General features: G+C 38.6%; 1 protein-coding gene across 2 annotated transcripts in view; it reads left to right on the top strand.

Moving 5' to 3' along the window:
• The first annotated feature begins 417 nt into the window (after nucleotides 1–417).
• The window catches only part of TRPC4AP (transient receptor potential cation channel subfamily C member 4 associated protein), a 61,906-nt gene continuing 41,932 nt past the window's right edge, over nucleotides 418–20,391 (top strand). For both annotated transcript variants that reach the window (XM_072944097.1, XM_072944096.1), the window contains exons 1-2: nucleotides 418–626; nucleotides 18,565–18,693. In XM_072944097.1, the coding sequence (XP_072800198.1) occupies nucleotides 459–626; nucleotides 18,565–18,693 (297 nt within the window). In that variant the 5' untranslated portion in view covers nucleotides 418–458. The remainder of the gene's footprint in view (nucleotides 627–18,564; nucleotides 18,694–20,391) is intronic.

The following is a 20,391-nucleotide window of genomic DNA, read 5'->3' as shown; positions in this document are numbered from 1 at the left end:
CAGGAACTACTGATTGAATGAATCAACGAAGAAATCAAGGCTTAGGGAGGTCTGTGGCGAGTCAGGGACAGAGAGAAGCAGGCAGGAATCAGACCAGGCGGCCTGATTCCTGGCCTGGAACCCCGGATCTTTTCCTAGCCAGCTGGTTGTAGCCTCCCCAAATAGGCAAGAAATGGGAGAGTGCGTACGCGGGAATTTGTCTTCGTCCTCGGGGAACCTCGCCGAAATGCCAGATGGACGGACCGGAAAAAAGAGCAGCGCACGAAACAGCTTTCTCGCACCTGCCCGCCTGGGAGCAAGACTACATTTCCCAGCAGCCCTCCCCGTCTTCACCCCTGCCACGCGGCTTGCGCCTCCGCCTTCGGCCCACTGGGGGCGCTGCGGCGACCCCTCCGCCGCCCCGTAGAAATCTCCGCGGCCCCGGGGCCGCTTGCTTCCTGTTTGTCGGAAGAGGAGACATGGCGGCGGCGCCGGCGGCTGCTGGGTCTGGGGCCGGCCGAGGGCGACGGGCGGCGGCAACGGTAGCGGCTTGGGGCGGATGGGGCGGCCGGCCGCGGCCTGGTAACATTCTGCTGCAGCTGCGTCAGGGCCAGCTGACCGGCCGGGGCCTGGTCCGGGCCGTGCAGGTACGAAGCCGGCCCGGAGGGGCGGGGCGGGGTGGACCGGGCGGGAGCTGGCGGGGGGCCGGGGAAGAGGCCTTTCCAGGCCGCCGCAGTACGGGCCCAACCCCTCTTGGCCGGCCGCGGGGCCTCCCTATGAGCTGTCCGGACGCTGTCAGCCGCGGCGGGGCATTGGGCAGCGTCAGGCTACAGGCCCCGAGTTAGGGGCCGAGCGGGCTGGGTTGCATCGGGCATTGATGTCGTGTACGAGTCCTGGGCCCAGCTCCTGGATCCTCCCTTCCTTGCGCCACGTCTGCACGTCTGGGGGACCCTGGGCGAGTTTGGTTTAGACTCTACCGGCCTCGAGTTTCTCCTCCGTGAATTGGGTGGTGGGTTATCATTGCAGCCCACAAATGGTTCCCAAGCCGTCATAAATGTCATTCGTTCAAACAGGCCTTTCCTTGACACAACCCTCTCTCCCAACCTTCTAAGTAGGTCCTTATTGTTACTCAGTTACAGCCCTGAATTCGTTTGGTTTACATTACCTTCTTAGTCTGTAATTACATATTTCTTTGTTGTCTACTCTTTTTCTCGCCTGTATCCCTCAGTAGGCTGAGCTCCAGCGAGTGCAGGGACTTAATCTGTTTCGCCAGTGTAGAGCGTCACGGTTAGGAGCTAGGGCTCTGGAGTCACTCCTCGATTCAGAACCCTTCTGTCTCTTGCTTGGGCAAGTTACCTTTCTGTGCCACGGTTTCCTCATTTGTAAAATGGAGATGATAATTAGTAACCTACCTGTTAAGATGTTGTGAGGAGCAAAGACAATTGTGTAAAGAGTTAAATGCGTTTCTGATGCGTAGTAAGAAGCTGAAGGGTAGTCAGTTCATAAATGCTGTACTTGGTATCTCGCTTATAATATGTGCCCGATATATGATTAGTGTTTTTTTTTTTTTTGAATGAGCAAAGGACACTGCTTTAAGGTAAAGCAGGATGCATAAGACCTAGGCTGCTTGCTTCTCCCCCAGCCCCTTCATGTTCTCAGAACTTATGTTGCAAACAACTGTAAAACATTACCTTAAAGACAGCTTTTGCATAAACAAACTTCGGAAGTGTATACAAGAAACTAATAAAGTGGTTGGTTGTAGTGGGGTGGAAATTGGGTATAACTTTATATATTAGCTTAATTTCATAATACTTATGTGAATTAAAAGAATAGAATAAAAGATAAAAGACCAAGTGGTCTGTGTTTGTGGAGGGTTACAGATGAAGAAGCAGTTCTGGGTGAGCAGTGTTTTCCTGGACACAGTTAACCATAGATGAGCGAGTTTTTCCCTTTGTCTTCTTCCCTATCTGCCTTAAGATTGTGGAAATACTTGCTCTGTCCTTTAACCCAAAGACCCTTACTGAGCTGGGTATGTAGGAACAGGCAGAAAGGGAACTAATTCATCTTTACTGAGCACGTACTTTGGATAAAGCATTGTGCAAGGTATACGGTGTCTTTTGAATCAAGTGTCAGGACTCACCTCTTAACACAGTTGAAGAAGTTGAGGCTTAGAAAGGTTAAGTAATTTGCTCCTGAGCTCTTGTCTTGATAATCCTTTGTGTTCTGAGGGCAGTAGGGAGCTGCAGAAGTTCTTTAGCTTAGTGAATGGGGCAATTTAGGACACTTAATTTATTTCCAGTGCTAGATGACTTGGAATGGGAGGAGATTGAAGAAGCTTACCAGATAGAAGGTGCTGGAAAGTTCTTAAGCCTGGTTTAGTCTGGTTATTGTGGTAATTATTAGTTGTCTACAGGTGTGGGAGCTGTTGCAGAGGTTGAGATGGAGATATCATCCCCAAACTATAGTGAGGATAAAGTGGGGACCTTCATCTTTTAAATGTATCCTCTCTTAATAACTTTTTTTGCTCTCTTCCTTTCTATACCCTCTCCTTCCCCACACTGCAGAATAAATTATTTCCTCACAGGTATTTCTATAGCACAGTAAGTATATCCATTATGACATGTGGTATAATTGGAAAAACCAGATGAAAAAATCTTTTTTAAATTTTAAACACATAACATCAAATTTACCATTTTAAGCATTTTTAAGTGTGCAGGTCAGTAGTGTTAAGTATTCACATTGTTGTGAAACAGATCTCCAGAATTTTTTCATGTCGCAAATCTGAAACTACCCATTAAACAACTCCTCCTTTCCTTCCCCAGCCCCTGGTAACCACCATTCTATTACTTTATTTCTGTGAATTGGACTGCTTTAGATACCTCATATAAGTGGAATCAAACAGTATTTGTCTTTTTGAGACCAGCTTATTTCACTTAGTATGATGTCTTCAAGGTTTATCCATGTTGTAGGATATAACAGGATTTTCTTGGAAAAGACCAGATTTTGAAGTAAGATGGACCTGTGTTGAACCCTAGTTCTGTCACTTGCTAGCTCAGTGACCTAGGTTATATTATTTAACCTCTCTGAACCTGTTTCATTATTTCTAAAATGGCAGTAATGACATCTACCTCACATGGCTCTTACGAGGAGTAAGTGAAATAATGTGTCTATAAAGCTTGGCCAGTGTGTGGCACACAGTAGATGTTCAGTAAATAGTTGCTATCAGCTCATAGCTATTAGACTGGGCTTCTTGAGAGACTGTGCCTTATTTTTCGCTGTGTCTGCAGAGCCTGAAGCTGTGCCAGGCACTTGATACTCAGGACTCAGACAATTGTTAGAATCGAAATACTGTATATGAGGGCACCATCTTCCTCCTCTTCACTCCTGTCTCTTTGTGTATCCCAAAAAGTCTCCTGGCTTTAAAGTGTTCTGGGATCAGATTACCTAGGTTTGAATCCCAGATCTGGTACATACTTGGTTTGTATCTTTGGACGGGTGGCTTAATCTCTTTGTGCCTCAGTTTCTTCATCTGTAAAATAGAGATAATCATGGGACCAGCCTGGTAAGGTTGTGGTAAGGACCAAGTGCATTTATAACGTGTAAAGCACTTAAAACGGTGTCTAAAAAATAGTAGTATGCTATATAGATTAGCAAGTATTGTTTTTAACAAAACTGTATGTTCTGATGGATCCTAAATCTGTATTTCCATCGTGATTTCTCCCTTTAGCTCTAGTTGGATATATCCAAATATTTTTTCTCTGCATCTCTACCAAGATGTCTAATGGACACCTCAAACTTACTATGGCAAATACAATTCCTGATTCCTCTTCCACCAAACCTGATCTTCCCCATTTCCCTAAATGGGACTTGAGAGAAGCCTGGGAGAAGACTCTCAGCCACATGATTTAAAATGGGCCTGTCCTACTTGGATTTTAACATGCCTTACTTTCACCTCTCCCTTTCACTTCGCCCTCTGTCAAAGTAATAAGATATGCTGGTATGATGCGTTAGTGTTTACAGAGCCTGTTCGCATTTATCAGTACATTTGATCCCTAAAGCAAATCAGATCTTATAATCCTTTGCTTAAAACCCTCTAGTGGCATTCCTTTGCAGTTAGAATCAAATCCATATTCCTTACCAGGGATGCACAAGACCCTGCATGATCAGTAGGAGTTGAGGGATAAGCTAGGCAGAGCAACTCTCACAGGTCACGACCCACCACCCCTAGAGATAGTACTTCAGTTTTGCAGTCTGGTAACAGGCGAGGTATGACATCCTTGTTCTGTTTCCCAAATGCCAGTCATTGCTTCCTTCATGATTATTGGCATACCTAAATTCTACCCGAGTGTTACTTATATCCTATATTTTCTGTATATTGACCCCTCTTTTTTTTTTTTTAATTTCGATAGGCACTACTTGTTTTAACCTTGTTCTAAGCATTAATATTTGTGAAACTTAGGGGTACAAGTCAGATACAGTCTTCCTTTGTCTTTGAAGGATAATTTGATACTGAAAACCCCCTGGATAGGATAAATTCTCATTAATCAAAAACTGTAAATAACATTTTAACAGAAATAACAAAAACAAAGTTTTTGTATTCACAAACGATAGAATTCACTCCTAATTATATTGAAACAAAACAAATCCCATTTAAGTGGACACAGGCACTCACTGGTTAACGTTTGTTGTCAAAATAATCCAACAAGGTTTTAATCTTCATTAACTAAAGATATTTAATCTTCATTAATTATTCTTTAAGAGGGATATGTACTTGTTCTTAACATATTTTGAAGCATTAGATATTTTAGGACTAAACAAGTAAGATATACATTTTATGTTTATGGAATTCAGCCTTGAATTATTTTAAAAAGAAAAGCAAATAAAGACAAAATGAGTCAATGAAAATTGTAAATGTCTGGAGGTGTCACATTCACTAAACATGTTGACAGCTTAGGCAGCATGATGTAAGAGATTATCACTCCTATAAACTGTTAAACCACAAATACTCCAAGAGAAAAAAACCCATATGACACCTGCCAAAATTTCAACTTTGAAGACGCCTGGATGGTGGCTCTTTCATCACACTACTCAGCTGTTCACAAGGAAAACAAAATCTAGATGATTATTTTAAAGTGACAGTAAATGCCTTGTAAGACAAACTAGCAGTAGAAAAAGAAATTCCTTATGAAGTTGAATATTTGGAATAGTTTGGAGGATCTTTGGGTATCATGAACCTTGTAACAAAAAACAGTGGTGTCCTCACTTTTCACCCCCAGGTTCCATTGGCCCCAGACAACTGCAGTCACGCTATTTCTTTGGAGAAGGGTCCAGGAAACAAAACAGAAGAGCCAGTCTTCTAAATAACATTTTAATAAGGCTATTGCTTGACTTTGCTTTTTTTTTTTTTTTTAAAGAAATTATCCTTTCTCCCTCTTGTAGAAGATTAGGATTTAATTCACAGCACCCTGTGGGATACATTTGGTCTTTATCATTCTTCTAATGTAGGTATATCAATTTTGGCTGTTGTTATTAGGTATTTACATTAGGATGATGGTATAATTGTTTACAGCAGAGCCATATAGTGTACAACGATTTGTTTTGTATAATTTTTTGTTTTTCTTAGAGTTAAAAGCTGCCCTTTCCCTCCCATTTTTAAAGTTGAGATGTAAATATAAATATAGTAGAATTCACCCTTTTAGTGTGTAGTTCTGTGAGTTTTGACAAACACATACAGCTGTGTGACCACCACTACAGTTAGGATGTAGAAAATTCCCTGGTAGTAGTTAGTCCCTTCCCCACCCCGTTCCTTTGGCAACTGCTCCTCTGTCTTTTGTCCTGTTCTTGCGCCCTTTTACAGGCTGTCATAGAAATGGAACCATTCCATTTGTTGCCTTTTGAGTCTGGCTTTTTCCACTAGAATTATCATCCTTTAGAATTTTTCTTTTCTTTTTTTGTTCTTATCATTTATTCCCAAATTCTGAAACAAAACTCTTCTTTTTTTTTTTAAGTCCTTGGAACCCTCTGTCCTCCAGTTTGGACTAGTTACTCGCTAGAACAGCTGCACAGCTGAATTCTTAGGATTTCTCTTCACCAAATTGAGAGCATTTTCTTTCTTTTTCTTACGTTCTAGAGCCTCTGTTTTCTGAATATTATGTTCCCTTTTCTTGGAAAAGGAACTCCCGTAGACTCCTAAGAGAATGTATATGGGAGGTAGCCTTTTTTTAAGCTTGCATGTCTGGAAATGTCTTTTATTCTTACACTTGCATATTTAGCTTAGCTGGATATAGAATTCTAAGTTGGAAGTTATTTTTCCTTAATTTTTTAATGATATTATTCCATTGTCTTCAGGCATTTGGTGTAACTGTTAAGAGGTTCTGTTCTGATTTCCAGTCCTTTGTACGTGACCTATTTTCCTACCCCTCACTTCCTCAGAGCTTTTAGGATCATCTCTTTTTCTGGTACTCTGAAATTTAACTATGATATGCATTGATGAAGGTCTTTTTATTCATTGTGAGGACACTTTGTGTAGATACACATTAAAATATATAACAACTAAATATGAAAATGAATGTATGTTTGTATATGTATGACTGAAACATTATGCTGTACACCAGAAATTGTACACATTGTAAAGTGACTATACTTCAATAAAATATATATATAGATGCATATATATAAAATAACCATAGTAAAGTCATGTCTATCACCTGACATTAACACCCTCTGCAGAATGATTGCACCTAATGTTCTCTTAGGGGCTTCCTATTTTTAAAAGGCATTTTTTTTTCTCCTGTGAAGTTTGGGCCATGATTGCTTTGGAGAGCTTCATGAAATAGGTGAGACTTGAGCTGGTTCTGAAGAATGAGTAGAATTTTAACAGAGTAGTGGAGATACTTCTGGCACTAAGAACACCACTGAGAAAGCCCTCAAAATTGGCCATTAGAAGACAGGAGAGAAAGTGAAGTGCTCCTGTGGGGGATAGGTGGGAGATAAGTTTAGGTATTTGGGAATAGGGTGGGGAAGGTAACATTTATTGAGCATCCACAGTGTGTCATTGTGGAGAGACTTGAGTTTTTTAAGTGTATTGTTAAGTAGTTGACCTGTGAAAAGCTATAATAAATAATACCAGTGTATTACCACAATAACCATGTACCCACCGCCAAATTTGAGATATTATCAGTACGGTTAATGCCCCTTTCACGTCAGTCCTTCCCCAGCAGAGGTAATACTTAACTTGAATAGATAAAACATGTGCACGTGTATATGTAGAAAGGTTGTCTCCTTGCAAGTAGCCCACTACCACCTCTACTAGCACCCTCCAGCTCTACTCCCAGAGGCAACTATGATTATTGATGTCTTGTGTATCCCTCTAGGGACATTCTAAACTTAGAAAAGCATGTGTATATATCTTTTTCCGTATATGCTATTGTGCATCTAGCTTTTTTAACTTAAAATGTATTTTAGAGATCCTGCCTTGATCGGTACTTACAGAATATTTTGTGTCAGGTGCTTACAAAACTTTTTGTGTTGACATATAACACACAAATAAAAATGCACAAAAAGTAAATGCACAGCTCAATGAACAATAACAGAATCATCAACTATGTAGCAGCCACCACATCACCTCTGTACCCTCTGCCAGTCCCTACTCTTCTTCCTTTCCAAATGAAATTACTGGTCTGACTTACAGCATAGCATTTAGTTGTACTAGTTCTTATGCTTTATATAAATAAAGTCAAATAGTATTCACTGAGTCTGCCTTCTTTCAGTCAACATTGTTAGATTCACCCATGATGATGGTGAAGCTACAGTTCATTCATTTTCAGTGCTGTATAGTATTTGATGATACTAAGCCACAATTAATTCATTGTACTTTTGATTAGTATTTGGGATCTTTCCAGTTTTTGACTATTGTGAATAATGCTTGTATGTACATTCTTGTACATGTCTTTTAATGCCTATATGCACAATTTCTTTTGGGTATATACTTAGAAGTAGAATTGTTGGGTTATAGGATATACGCAGGTTCAGCATCAGTTAACTGTTACTAAACAGTTTCCCAGGTGGTTGTGTTAATTTCCAGTCCCACCAGCAGTGTATGTGAGTTTCTGTTGTTCCATGTTCTCGCTAACCCATGATGTTACCAGTCCTCTTAATTTTAGTCATTCTAGTGTTTGTGCAGTGGTATCTCATTATGGTTTTAGTTTGTGTTTCCCTGGTGACCAATGAGGTTAAACACCTTTTCAGAAGTTTATTGGCCTTTTGGACTTCGTCGGTTCTAGATTGCCTGTTAAAATCTTTTGCACATTTTTCTAATGGGATTTTTCTTTTTTCTTTTTTTATTGATTTGAAGTTCTTTTCATTTCCTGGATATGAGCCCTTTGTAGTGATGTTTTGCAAGTATTTTCTCATTTGGTGGCTTGCCTTTTCAGTCTCTAAAAATACCTTTTGGTGAACGGAAGTGCTTAAGTTTAACACAACTCATTGTATCGCTATTTTCCTTTATGGTTAGTGCTTTTTGTATTCTGTTTAAGAAATCTTTGCTTACCCTAAGGTCATGAAGATTATTTATCTCCTAGAAGCTTTATTGTTTTATCTTTTCCATTTAAATATATGCTCTACTTGGAATTTATTTTGGGGTGTGGGATGAGCTTTTCCACATAGATAGCTAGTTAACCTGTTATTGAAAAGACTCTTCATTGCTCTTTAGTGTTTGTTTTCACATCTGTTTCCGTCTCTTCTGTTCCACTGGTCTGCCCTTTTATCCTTATGCTGATATCACACTGTCTTATTTTCTGTGATTTTTATGTGTTGATTTTGGTTATAGTATATTGAATTGGAAGAGTATCTTCTATTTATCTTCAAGATTTCCTTGACTATTCTTGGCCCTTTGCCATGTCCATATACATTTTAGAATGAACTTGTACATTTTTACATCAAAATTTTAATCGTGATTGCCTTCAGTCTTTTCAATGCAATACATTTGTTCTCCCTCCGCTGCCCTTCCCCCCTCTTTTTCTTTGGTTTGGTCTTCTTTCATCTCTCTTGATAATGTTTTATAGTTTTCTATGAAGTGGTCTTACATAACTCTTGTTAGATTTATTCCTTGGCATTTGACATGTTTTGATGGTATTGTATATAGTGTTTTTAAAATTGTGTTTTCTAGCAGTAGCTGTAATATAAAAAGCAAGACTGATTTTTATATCGCTTCTATATTTTATGACTTTACTTTTAGATTCTTTTGGATTGTATATGTGTACAATCATCTGCAAATATTGTCTGCAAATAAAGGTTTTATTTTATCCTTTCCAATCTTACATCTAATCTTTTTTTTTTTATCTGCTTGCCTTGCTGTGCTGCTAGTGCAGTGAATTGAAGTGGCATGTTCCTGATCTGAGAGGGAGAGGCTTAAACATTTAGCCATTAAGTATGATGTTTGCTGAAGGTTTTTTGTAGATATTGTTATTAGTTCACTTCTTTACTGGGTTTCTGATGTTGAAGTCTATCAAAATGTTTTTTCCTGCATCAATTGAGATGTTCATATAATTGTTTTCCATTGTGTTATTAATGTGATAAATTACACTGAGTAAAATTTTTAAGTATTAAACCAAATCTGAATTTCTGGTACAAAATTTCATCCCTTTTATGGGTTGGTGAATTTGATTCACTAATTTTTTTATTAGGATTCTTCCTCTTTTATGTTCATGAGTGAGAATGGCCTATAATTTTCCTTTCAGCAGGTTTTGATATCAAGTTTAATCTGACCACTAGTCGTAGCTTTAGTTGCACCCCACAAATTTTGACATGTAGTGTTTTCATTATCACTTATTTCAGAATATTTTCAAATTTGTGCTTGGATTTCTTCTTTGACCTATGCATTTTTATAAGTGTATTTCTTAATTTCCAAATATGGGGGTTTTATAGTTATCTTTCTATTACAGACTTTAGGCTGATTGCACTGAAATAGTCTGTATTTCGATTCATTTAAATGTGCTGAAATTTGCTCTATGGCCTAACAACTTGTCATTTTGTAAATGTTCTGTGTACTTGCAAAGAATGTATAAGAGTAGCTGTCAGATGTAGTGCTGTAGTGGGTCCATTTTGTTTAATTGTGTTAAAACCCTATATATCTTTACTAGTTTTTTGTTTATATCAGTTCCTGAGAGAAATTATAAAAATATCCCACTATGGTTATGGATTTGTTTATTAGGTACACTCAGATTTAGAACTGTTTAGATTGTCCTAGTTAACCATTTTATTGTCATAAAATGTCTTTATCTCTGGTAATACTTTATGCCTTAAGTCTCATATGCTGATTTTAATACACTTATACCACCTTTCTTTTGGTGGATGTTTGCATTGTGTATTGTTTCCTGTTCTTTTATTTTCAGCCTTTCTATAAGACGTTTGTTTATTAGGTAAGCAGTATAACAAACTTTGTCTTTTAATTGGCGCATTTAGTACATTTGCTTTTAATGTAATAACTAATACTTGGGGATTTAAATATACTTGCTTAATGCAGTATTTACTTTTTAGATGTCCCACCTCTTCTTTGTTCCTTTTTCTCTCCTTTTTTAAGTGTTATTTTTTTCTTCTTATGCAGGTGTACTAATAGAAGAATGGAATTTTTTTTATAATAATATTTTGCTAACTATTCCAAGTAACTGCTTACATTTGGGGTTCAGAGTTAGTGTTCCCTAAGATCAAATCAATTGTAAGTGTTCATCTGTAAATCCCATTCTTAGCTTCCGGGCTGTATGGAAACAGGCATCAGACTGGATTTGGCACTTTGGCAACAGGGTGCTGACCCCTCTGTGCACACAGTTTCTCACGCAGTAAGTAGTAGGTGAGGTGGCTTCACGTACATCCTTTTACAAACTAGGGTGCAGTGTATTACTCTCCCGGTGACAAATGGGAATGGCCAGTTGTGACACCACATCCTGTTTTGTGCTGGAGTAACTGCTTCCGGGGAGTGGGAGGGGCAGGCAGAGCATCACTGTGTCGAACTCAGGGAGAAGTGTTGGGGAGGCTTCAGGCCAGGCAAATTAGGGTGCAGAGGGGACCAGGAGGTGGCACTCAGACTGGCTTGTATGCATGTGGGCAAGGGAGACTTGCTCGTGTTCCAGCCGCACTGGCCTCCCACCCCGATATTTGAACTCGTCCCAAATGCTCCTGCCCCAGAGCCTTTTCCATTTGTCATTCCTTCTACTTAGAATGCTCTTTCCATAGAGATCCTCATGGCTCCCCCAAACCCAACTTCCTCCACGTCTCTGCCTTTTTTTTTTTGAAGTTATCTGATAGACTTAATTTTTTTAGAGCAATTTCAGCAAAATTGAGGAGAAAATAGAGAGTTCCCACATAGCCCTCTCCACTCACACATACATACTCCCCTACCTTCAACATCCCTCATCAGTGTGGCATATTTGGTACAATCGATGATCCAACACGGGCACATTATTATCAACCAAAGTCCATAGTTTACTTTAGGGTTCACTCTTGATATTGTACATTCTATGGGTTTTGACAAATGCTTGATGACATGTAGCCACCACTATAGTATCATGCAGAATAATTTCATTGCCCTGAAAATCCCTCGTGTTCCATCTATTCATCCCTCCTTCCCTCTCCCCAAACTCCTGGAAACCACGATCTTTTTATTGTTTCTGTAGCTGTGCCTTTCTAGAATATCATTTGGTTGGAATTGTACAATTTGTAGCCTTTTGTAGACTGGCTTCTTTCATTTAGTAATATGTCTTTTAAATTTCTTCCATGTCTTTCGTGGCTTGATAGCACTTTTTTTTTTCCACTGCACATGTATTTTTAAATTTACATATATGTACTGTTCATTGTTTCTAAGAACGTTTAGAGCTTTAGCTTTACATAGTTATCAAAGGAATAAAGCCAATCACAAAATAAGAATTAATTCAAAAAGATATGTACACCTTGCTATTAACAGCAACATTATAATTGCCAAGATATGGAAACATCCTAAGTGCACATTAACAAGTGAATGGATAAAGAAGATGCAGCATACATATATGTAATGGAATACAGCTCACCCATAAGAAAGAAGGATACTTTGCCATTTGCAGCCCTTCATTCACTTTTTTTTCACTTCAAAAACCAGAATTTTGTAACTGACATAAACATTTCCATTGCATCAAAAAGAACAAAATACCTAGAAACAAACTTAACCAAGGAGGTTACCTATACTCTGAAAACTGAAATGACACAAAGAAATGGAACGATTTCTTGTGCTCTTGGATTAGAAGAATCGACACTATCAAAATGGCAACATTACCCAAAGCAATCCACAGATCCAGTGCAACCCCCGTCAAAATACTCACAACATTCCTCACAGAACTAGAACAAACAATTCCAGAATTTATAAGGAACCATAAAAGACCCCGAACAGCCAAAGCAATCTTTTGTAGGTCTTTTTTTTTTCTCTTTCTTCTTTTTGTTTTCTTTTCTTACGTTTTGATAACTAGAGAAGGTCCTTTAACATTTGTTGTAAAGCTGGTTTGGTGGTGCTGAAATCTTTTAGCTTTTGTTTATCTGTGAAGCTTTTGATTTTTCCATCAAGTCTGAATGAGAGCCTTGCTGGATAGAGTATTCTTGGTTGTAAGTTTTCCCCTTTCATCACTTTAAATATATCATGCTACTCTCTTCTGACCTGTAGAGTTTCTGCTGAAAAATCAGCTGATAACCTTATGGGAGTTCCCTTGTATGTTATTTGTTGCTTTTCTCTTGCTAATTTTAATATTTTCTCCTTATCTTTAATTTTTGTCAATTTGTTGACTGTGTGCCTTGATGTATTCCTCTTTGAGTTGATCCTGTGTGGTACTCTCTGTACTTCCTGGACTTGGGTGACTTTCCCAAATTAGGGAAGTTTTCAATGAGTATCTCTCTGAAAATTTTCTCAGGTCTTTTCTCTCTCTCTTCTCTTTCTGGGACCTCTATAATGCAAATATTAGAGTGCTTCATGTCCCAGAGTTCTCTTATTCCTTTTTATTTTTTCTGTTTTCTGTTCTGCCGTAGTGATTTCCACTAATCTGTCTTCTAGCTCACTGATCTCTTCTTCTGCCTCATTTAGTCTATTCCTGGTTCCTTCTAGTGTGTTATTCATTTCAGGAATTTTATTCTTCAACTCTGTTTGGGTATTCTTTATATTTTCCAGCTCTTTGCTAAAGACTTCGCTCTGTGCATCTTTACTCCTCTTGAGTTCTCTGAACATCTTCACCATCATTACTTTAAACTCTTTGTCAGGTAAATTGCTTATCTCCTCATCACTTATTTCTTCTGGGATTTTATCTCGTGCCTTGGCCTGGGAGATACTCCTTTGCCACCTCATGTTGTTTATCTTTGTGTGTGTTTGTGGATTCCTTCCACAGGCTTTGGGATTAATGTTTTCTTATTTCTAGTATCTGCCCCTGGGGATGAGGCTGGACTAGAGGCTTAAGCAGAGTTCCTGGCAGGAGGAGCTGGTGCCTGCCCCCTGCTGGGTGAAGCTTGGTCCTGGACCTCTGGTGTGTAGGGCCTTTGTGGCTTGAGAAGTCTGCTGATGAATGGGGCTGTGTTCCCACCCTGTATGTTGTTTGGCTTGAGGCTTCCCTACAGGCTATTGCGTGGGGCTAGGTCTCAGGTGCTAATGATCCAATCAAGATGTCTGCCTCCAGGGAAGCTCATGTAGATGACTACTCCCATAATGTCCACCACCAGCTTTTATGTCCCCTGGGTGAGCCGTAGCCATCCCCCACGTCCCCAGAAGACCCTCCAAATCCAGCAGGCAGGCCTGGCCCACGTTCCTATGAAATTGCTGCCTCTGCCCTTAGACCTGGCTCACACGAGATTCTGTGTACGCTTTCCAAGCGAATGAATTCTCCTTTTCCCTCAGTCCCGTGGGGCTCCTGGCACCAGGCCCCACTGGCCTTCAGAACCAGATGTCCTGGGGTCTCCTTTTCTTCCCAATGCCAGGGCTGGAGCTGGGGACCCTGACATGGGGCTTAGAGCTCTCACCTCCGTGGGAAGGCCTTTGTGACTTAACGAATCTTCAGCTTGTGGGTCGCCCACCCGAGGGATATGGGGCCCAATTATATCACAAACACACCCCTCCTACCATCCTGCTGTGGTTCCCTCTTTATGTTTCCAGTTGCAAAAGATCTTTTTTGCTAGGTTCCAGTCTTTTTTTCAATGGTTGTTTAGCATTCAGTTGTGGTTTTGTTGTAGTCATGAGGAGAGGTGAGCTCGTGGTCCTACCACTCTGCCATCTTGACCAGAAATCTTAAATGTTTCTTTTTTAAAAGAGCTTTTATTAAGGTATAATTTATGGACTATAAAATTTACTCATTGAGCTGTTCAATTCAGTGATTTTTAGGAAATTTATAGTTAAACATTACCACAGTCATTTTAGAACATTTACATCACTTACATCACCCCATAAAGTTACTTATGTCCATGATTTATTTTTATAGCAGCTTTATTGAAATATAATTCACATAGTACATAAGTCACCCATTTAAAGTATACAAGTCAATGGTTTTACTATATACATGAAGTTTATCTCCACAGTAGCTATCTCCACAGTCAATTTTAGAAAATTTCATCACCGTTAAAGAAATTCCATACCCATTAGCAGTCACTGCCCAGTTCCCTCCCCATTCCTGCCCTCTACCTCCTCTCAGCCCTAGGTCGCTACTAATCTACTTTCTGACTTTATGGATTTACCTATTCTGGACATTTCATAGTAATAGAATCAAATAATGTATGGCTTTTTACGGATGGCTTCTTTCACTTAGCATAATGTTAAGATTTGTCCATGTTGTAGCAAGTATTAGTACTTCATTTCTTTTTATCACCAAATAATATTCTGCTATATGGGTATACCATTTGTTACTTATCTGTTTATCAGTTGGTGGACATTAGTTTTTTTTTTTCTACTTTTGGGTTATTATGAATAAAGCTGCCATGAATTTATGTGTACAAGTTTTTGTGTGGACATTGTTTTCATTTCTTTTGGCTTCCTACCTGGATTGCTGGGTCATATGGTAACTATATTTAACTTCTTGAGAAGCTGCCAAACTCTTTTTTCCAAAGTAGCTGCACCATTTTACATTCCCACCAGCAGAGTGTGAGGATTCCAATTCCTCTACACTCTAGCCAGCACTTACTATTATTTGTCTTTTTAATTATAACTATCCTCATTGGTATGAAGTGGTGTCTTACTTTGAGTTCAATTTGCATTTCTCTGATAATTAATGCTGTTGAGCATTTTTTTCATGCGCTTATTGGCCGTCTCTACATCTTCTTCAGAAAAATATATACTTAGAGACTTTGCCCATTCTTTAAATTATTAACTCAGTATCTTTAATAGATACAGGCTTATCAGTGTACCTATTTCTCCTCATGTGAGTTTGATAGTTTGTGTCTTTCAAGGAATGATCTGTTTAAGTAATGAAATTTGTGGACATGGAGTTGTTCATATAATTCTTTTATTATCCTTTCAATATTTAAAGGGATCAATAATGTGATGCTTGTTTTATTTATTTTAAATTGTGGTAAAAATACACATAACATAAATTTATCATTTTAACCATTTTAAACATACGGTTTAATAGTGTTAAGTATTTATATTGTTGTATAGTCGGTCTCCAGAACTCTTTGTGTTGGAAAACTAAACCTTGTACTCATTAAACAATTCCCCATTTCTCTCCGCTTCTTCCCACTCTTCCTGACCCTGACAACCATCATCCTACTTTCTGTCTCTATAAATTTGACAACTCTAGGTACCTCATGTAAGTGGAATGATACAGTATATGTCTTTTTGTGACTGGCTTCTTTCACTTAGTGTAATGTGCTCGAGGTTCGTGCATGTTGTAGTATGTATCAGAATTTCTTTCTTTTTAAGGCTAAATAATATACCATTTAATATTCCTTTGTATATATCACATCTTGTTTATCCATTCACCTGTCAGTGGATACTTTGGTTTCCACCTTTTGGCTATTGTGAATAATGCTGCAGTGAACATAGATGTACCTCTCTTACATCTCTGATATTAGTAATTTATGTCTTTTCTCTTTTTTTTCTTGATTAGCCTGGTTAGAGGTTTACCAATTTTATGAATTTTTGAAAGAACCAGCTTTTGGTTTCCTTAGTTTTTCCTAGTGATTTCCTGCTTTGAATATCAGTGGTTTCTGCTGTCATTTTTATAATTATTTTCTTCTGTTTACATTAGGCTTAAGTTGCTGAGTTTAGTTTACTGAAGTAGGAGCTTAGATGATTGATTTTAGGTTTTCTTTTCAATACATGCTTTCGGTACTATAAATTTTCCTCTAAGCACTGCCTTTACTGCATCTCACAGATTTTGATAAGTTATATTTTCATTTTTCTTTAGTTCAAAAATATTTAAAAATTTCTCTTTGAAACTTTTTCTTTGACTCGTATGTAATTTAGAAATGTGTTGAATATCCAAATATTTTGGGATTTGTAACTATCTGTTATTGATTTCAAGTTTAATTCTATTGTGGTCTGAGAACATACTTTGTATGATTTCTGTTTTTAAGAAAATTTTGTTAAGGTATGTTTTATGGCCCAGAATGTGGTCTTTCCTGGTGAATTTTCATGTGAGCTTGAGAAGAATAAGTATTCTGCTTCTGTGGGATAAAGTATTCTGTAAAGTTCAGTTATATCCAGTTGATTGATAATGTAGTTCAAGTCAGCTATATCCTTAATTATTTTCTGCCTACTAGGAGTGTGTTGAAGTCCAACTTATAGTGGATTTGTCTATCTTTCCTTGCAGTTCTATCAGTTTTTGCCTTACCTATTTTGCTGTGCTGTTGGTAGGTACATAAACATTAGGGATTGTTGTTTTCTTGGAGAATTGACTCCTGTCATTATGTAATGACTTTTTTATTTCCTTAAGCTTGGTAGTATTACCCCTTTTACATTACTGAATGTAACAATTTGAGTCAGTGTAAGGTGGTCAATGTAACTATTTTCAATATTACTGATCTTTTCAAAGAACCAACTTTTGATTTTGTTGATTTTTCTCTCTTTTTTTTTTTGTTCTCTGTATCATTTATTTTTACAGTGATCTTAATTTTCTTGTGCTTGCTTTGGATTTGGTTTGCTCCTTTTCCCGCTAGTTTCTCATGGTGGAAGATCAGATAATATGAGATCTCTCTCATTTAATATGAATGTTTATAGCTATAAATTTGTAAGAACTGCTTTTGCTGAGTCCCATAAAACTATCATTGCTTTCTATTTTCTGAATTCAAGGAAAGATATTTTTTCATTGTTCTGGGGCTTGCCTTGATTTGAACTTGCTTGAAGTATATAAAATTTCTGATAATCATTTTGACCTACAGAGATGGTAGTTTCCTATGGTTCACCCTTTACATATTACTTTGACAGACATCTCATTATTCCTGTATTATCTTATTTTTACAAGCTCAAGAAGGATAATAGGACTTGTCTAAGATCATAGGATTGATATGCATCAGGATAGACTAAGATGTTATTGAAGACATACATGTCCTGTAATAACAGTTACAAGGAGCTTTTGATCTCATAGAGGGACAAGTGTACATGAAAATAATTCACTCTGGCATTTTAATGTTATGTCCCAAATGTGTTAGTGGAAGCTGCCATATTGACTAATGAACCTGTCATTAGACTAGAAGACTATTGCTCGTGCCTTCAAACATTTACTGATTTACTGCTCTGTGCCTTGCATTCTTTGAGAGAAAGGTGTGCACAATAAATATAGCCTGAAGGGGCTTGTGGTCTGTAGGAGGGGGTGGGCAAGTGAACCAGTAATTATGATACACTAGGATGACTATTAGATAAGGCCCCAGACTCTTAGAAAGGAGAGGGGAAGCCCTATCAAGGAAAATTTCTGGTGATTTGGCTTGCATTTTGAAGTAGAAAAAGCTTTCCCAGTAAAAAAAAAGACAGGGAGGAGAAGGAGTTTTCCAGGTAGGGAAGACATCTAGAGATGTTCTGTGGTAGTACATTTGAGGCTTAAACAGCACAGGGGGTTAGGGGCTCTGACTCTCCACTGTTGAAAATTCGTGTATAACTTAGAGTCGACCCTCCAAACCTGCAGTTCCCCTGCACTTGTGGATTCAACCAACCACGGATTGTGTAGTACTATAGTATGTACTATTGAAGAAAACCCTTCCTGTAAGTGGACCCGTGCAGCTCAAACCTGTGTTCAAGGGTCAGCTGTATATATGTGTGTTTACTGCCTCCACCTTCACTTTAGTTTCCCCCTACAGGTGGCAGGGGGAGAGCACGTGCAGAAAGGCAGGAAGACGTACGTTTGGAGCCTAGAGTATGCATTGGGAAAGAGATGAAGCTAGAGAGGAAAGTGGGTGATAGAATAGGAAGGATATGTATCACAGACAGGGAGCTGGACTTTTACCTTCTAGGCTGCAGGGGATCTTTTGAAGGTTTCTAGAAAGAGACCTTTGAATTATTTGTCCTGGGTGGGCTTGGGAGCCAGCTGCTCTCCTTTGCCATACATGCTAGTAGTTCTTTCCTCGCCAATAAAATGATCCTTTTTTTTTCCTTTTGACTTACAGTTCACTGAGACTTTTTTGACGGAGAGGGACAAACAGTCCAAATGGAGTGGAATTCCTCAGCTGCTCCTTAAGCTGTACGCAACCAGCCACCTCCACAGTGACTTTGTTGAGTGCCAAAACATCCTCAAGGTAACTGTTAGGGGCCCTGGAGGGGCTGCTTTCAAGGCCTCCAGATGATAGAAGATGTCAGTTTTTTTCTCCCCTTCAGTCTGCTTTTTAAAATAGCCTGTTTGTATTGCGTAAGCTGTAGAAAATTTGGGAAGTTGAGAAAAAGTGCAAAGAAAAAATAAAAACCACCTGTAATCCCACCACCATTAAGTTCCCTGTGTATATATTTCTGAGTTTTATTTATGCTTGTTTTGTGGCAGTGCTTGCTTAATTTGGGAGGCCTGTGCCCTGGGATAGAGATGACATTCTATTTGAGCAGGATTTAAAAGACCCCATATTGCTAAAGTTTCAAGGAAGTGGCCTTATGGTTGTTGGTAACTCTGACTAACATAAGAAGATGAAGGGACTGGTCTTGATGGTTGGGAGAGGGATGAAAGAGTGCAGAGACATGCAGGGCAGGTCTCAATCTTGAGTGTGTATCAGAATCACCTGGAAGGCTTATTAAACCATTGAGTGCTGGGCCCTACCCACAGTTTCTGATTCAGTAGGTCTAGGGTTACTATATCCAAATTTCAGCTTGTTGGAGGTGAGTCCAACTTTGAATTTAGATCAGCAGCTCTAGCTGTAGTTAAAACCCATGCAAGTTATATTTGATCATAATGAAACTATATAATGTTGTTCTTCAGAGGTGAAGTTCTGATTATTATATCACATAATAAGTCATTCTAAGATATAATAGGACCAAATAAGTTTAATCTCTACTTTTAAGAAGAGATGTTTTGTCTATACAACTTTTTTATAAATTGGAAATCATTCCCAAATAAAAGTTTATTTAATAAGAAAATGTTTTGTGTTCTTGATCTTCTTATAGTCTAATTAAGATAGAAACAGTTATAGTGCCTTACACTTGTTTGAGGACATTTTGCAAAGAATTACACATTTTCATTTGATTCCTACAAAGTGTCTGAGATATGGGATAGATGAAGGAAGGAAATTAGTATTTGTGAGAGCTTGCCATGTGATCATCATTTCTTTATGCATTCAGCAAGTATTTATTTGAAATTTATGTGTACCAGGCATATTTAGTTTTTATGGTAACTCTGTGAGGTGGATTATTTGTATTTATCCAGAATACTTTGATTGCAGGTATCAGTAACCCACTCAGACTAGCAAAAAAGACCCTTTATTTTCTCACATACCTGAAGAGCACAGATGTGAATTCAGGGGCCGTATAAAGTTAGGCTGTCCATTTCTTCTCTTGGCATCTGTGTGTGGCCTCATGTTTCTCCACAGAAATGGGGCTGTTACCTAAAGAAGAGAAAAAGAGATACTGAACAGGCAAACCCAGATGTCTTCCCTTTTTAAAAAGCTAAGAAAACTGAGACTCAGCATAACCTACACAAAGCCACATGGCTATTGTTTGATGAGCCCAGATTTGTCTCACTCTTGAAACCAGCTTCCACTGTACTATGTTACCAGCAGGAATTACATCCTAGTTTTATAAATGAGAGAAATGAAGACCAGAGGAAGTGGTTCAGTCACTTACTAATTATGTGATCGTGCACAACTTTGTGATTTTTTTCACCTGTAATATTGGTAAAACTATACTCACTTCATTGAATTATTATAAGAATTAAATGGGCTGAAGTACAGAAGCCTGGTGCCTGGCCTCTCACAGGTTATCTGTAAGAGAGGGTTCTGCTTTTTCTTTATGTGTGG

This window comes from Vicugna pacos, chromosome 19 (assembly GCF_048564905.1).
Source record: "Vicugna pacos chromosome 19, VicPac4, whole genome shotgun sequence".
Classification (NCBI taxonomy): domain Eukaryota; kingdom Metazoa; phylum Chordata; class Mammalia; order Artiodactyla; family Camelidae; genus Vicugna; species Vicugna pacos.
Note: the sequence above shows the minus strand (reverse complement) of the source record. Positions and strands in the feature narration are given on the sequence as shown.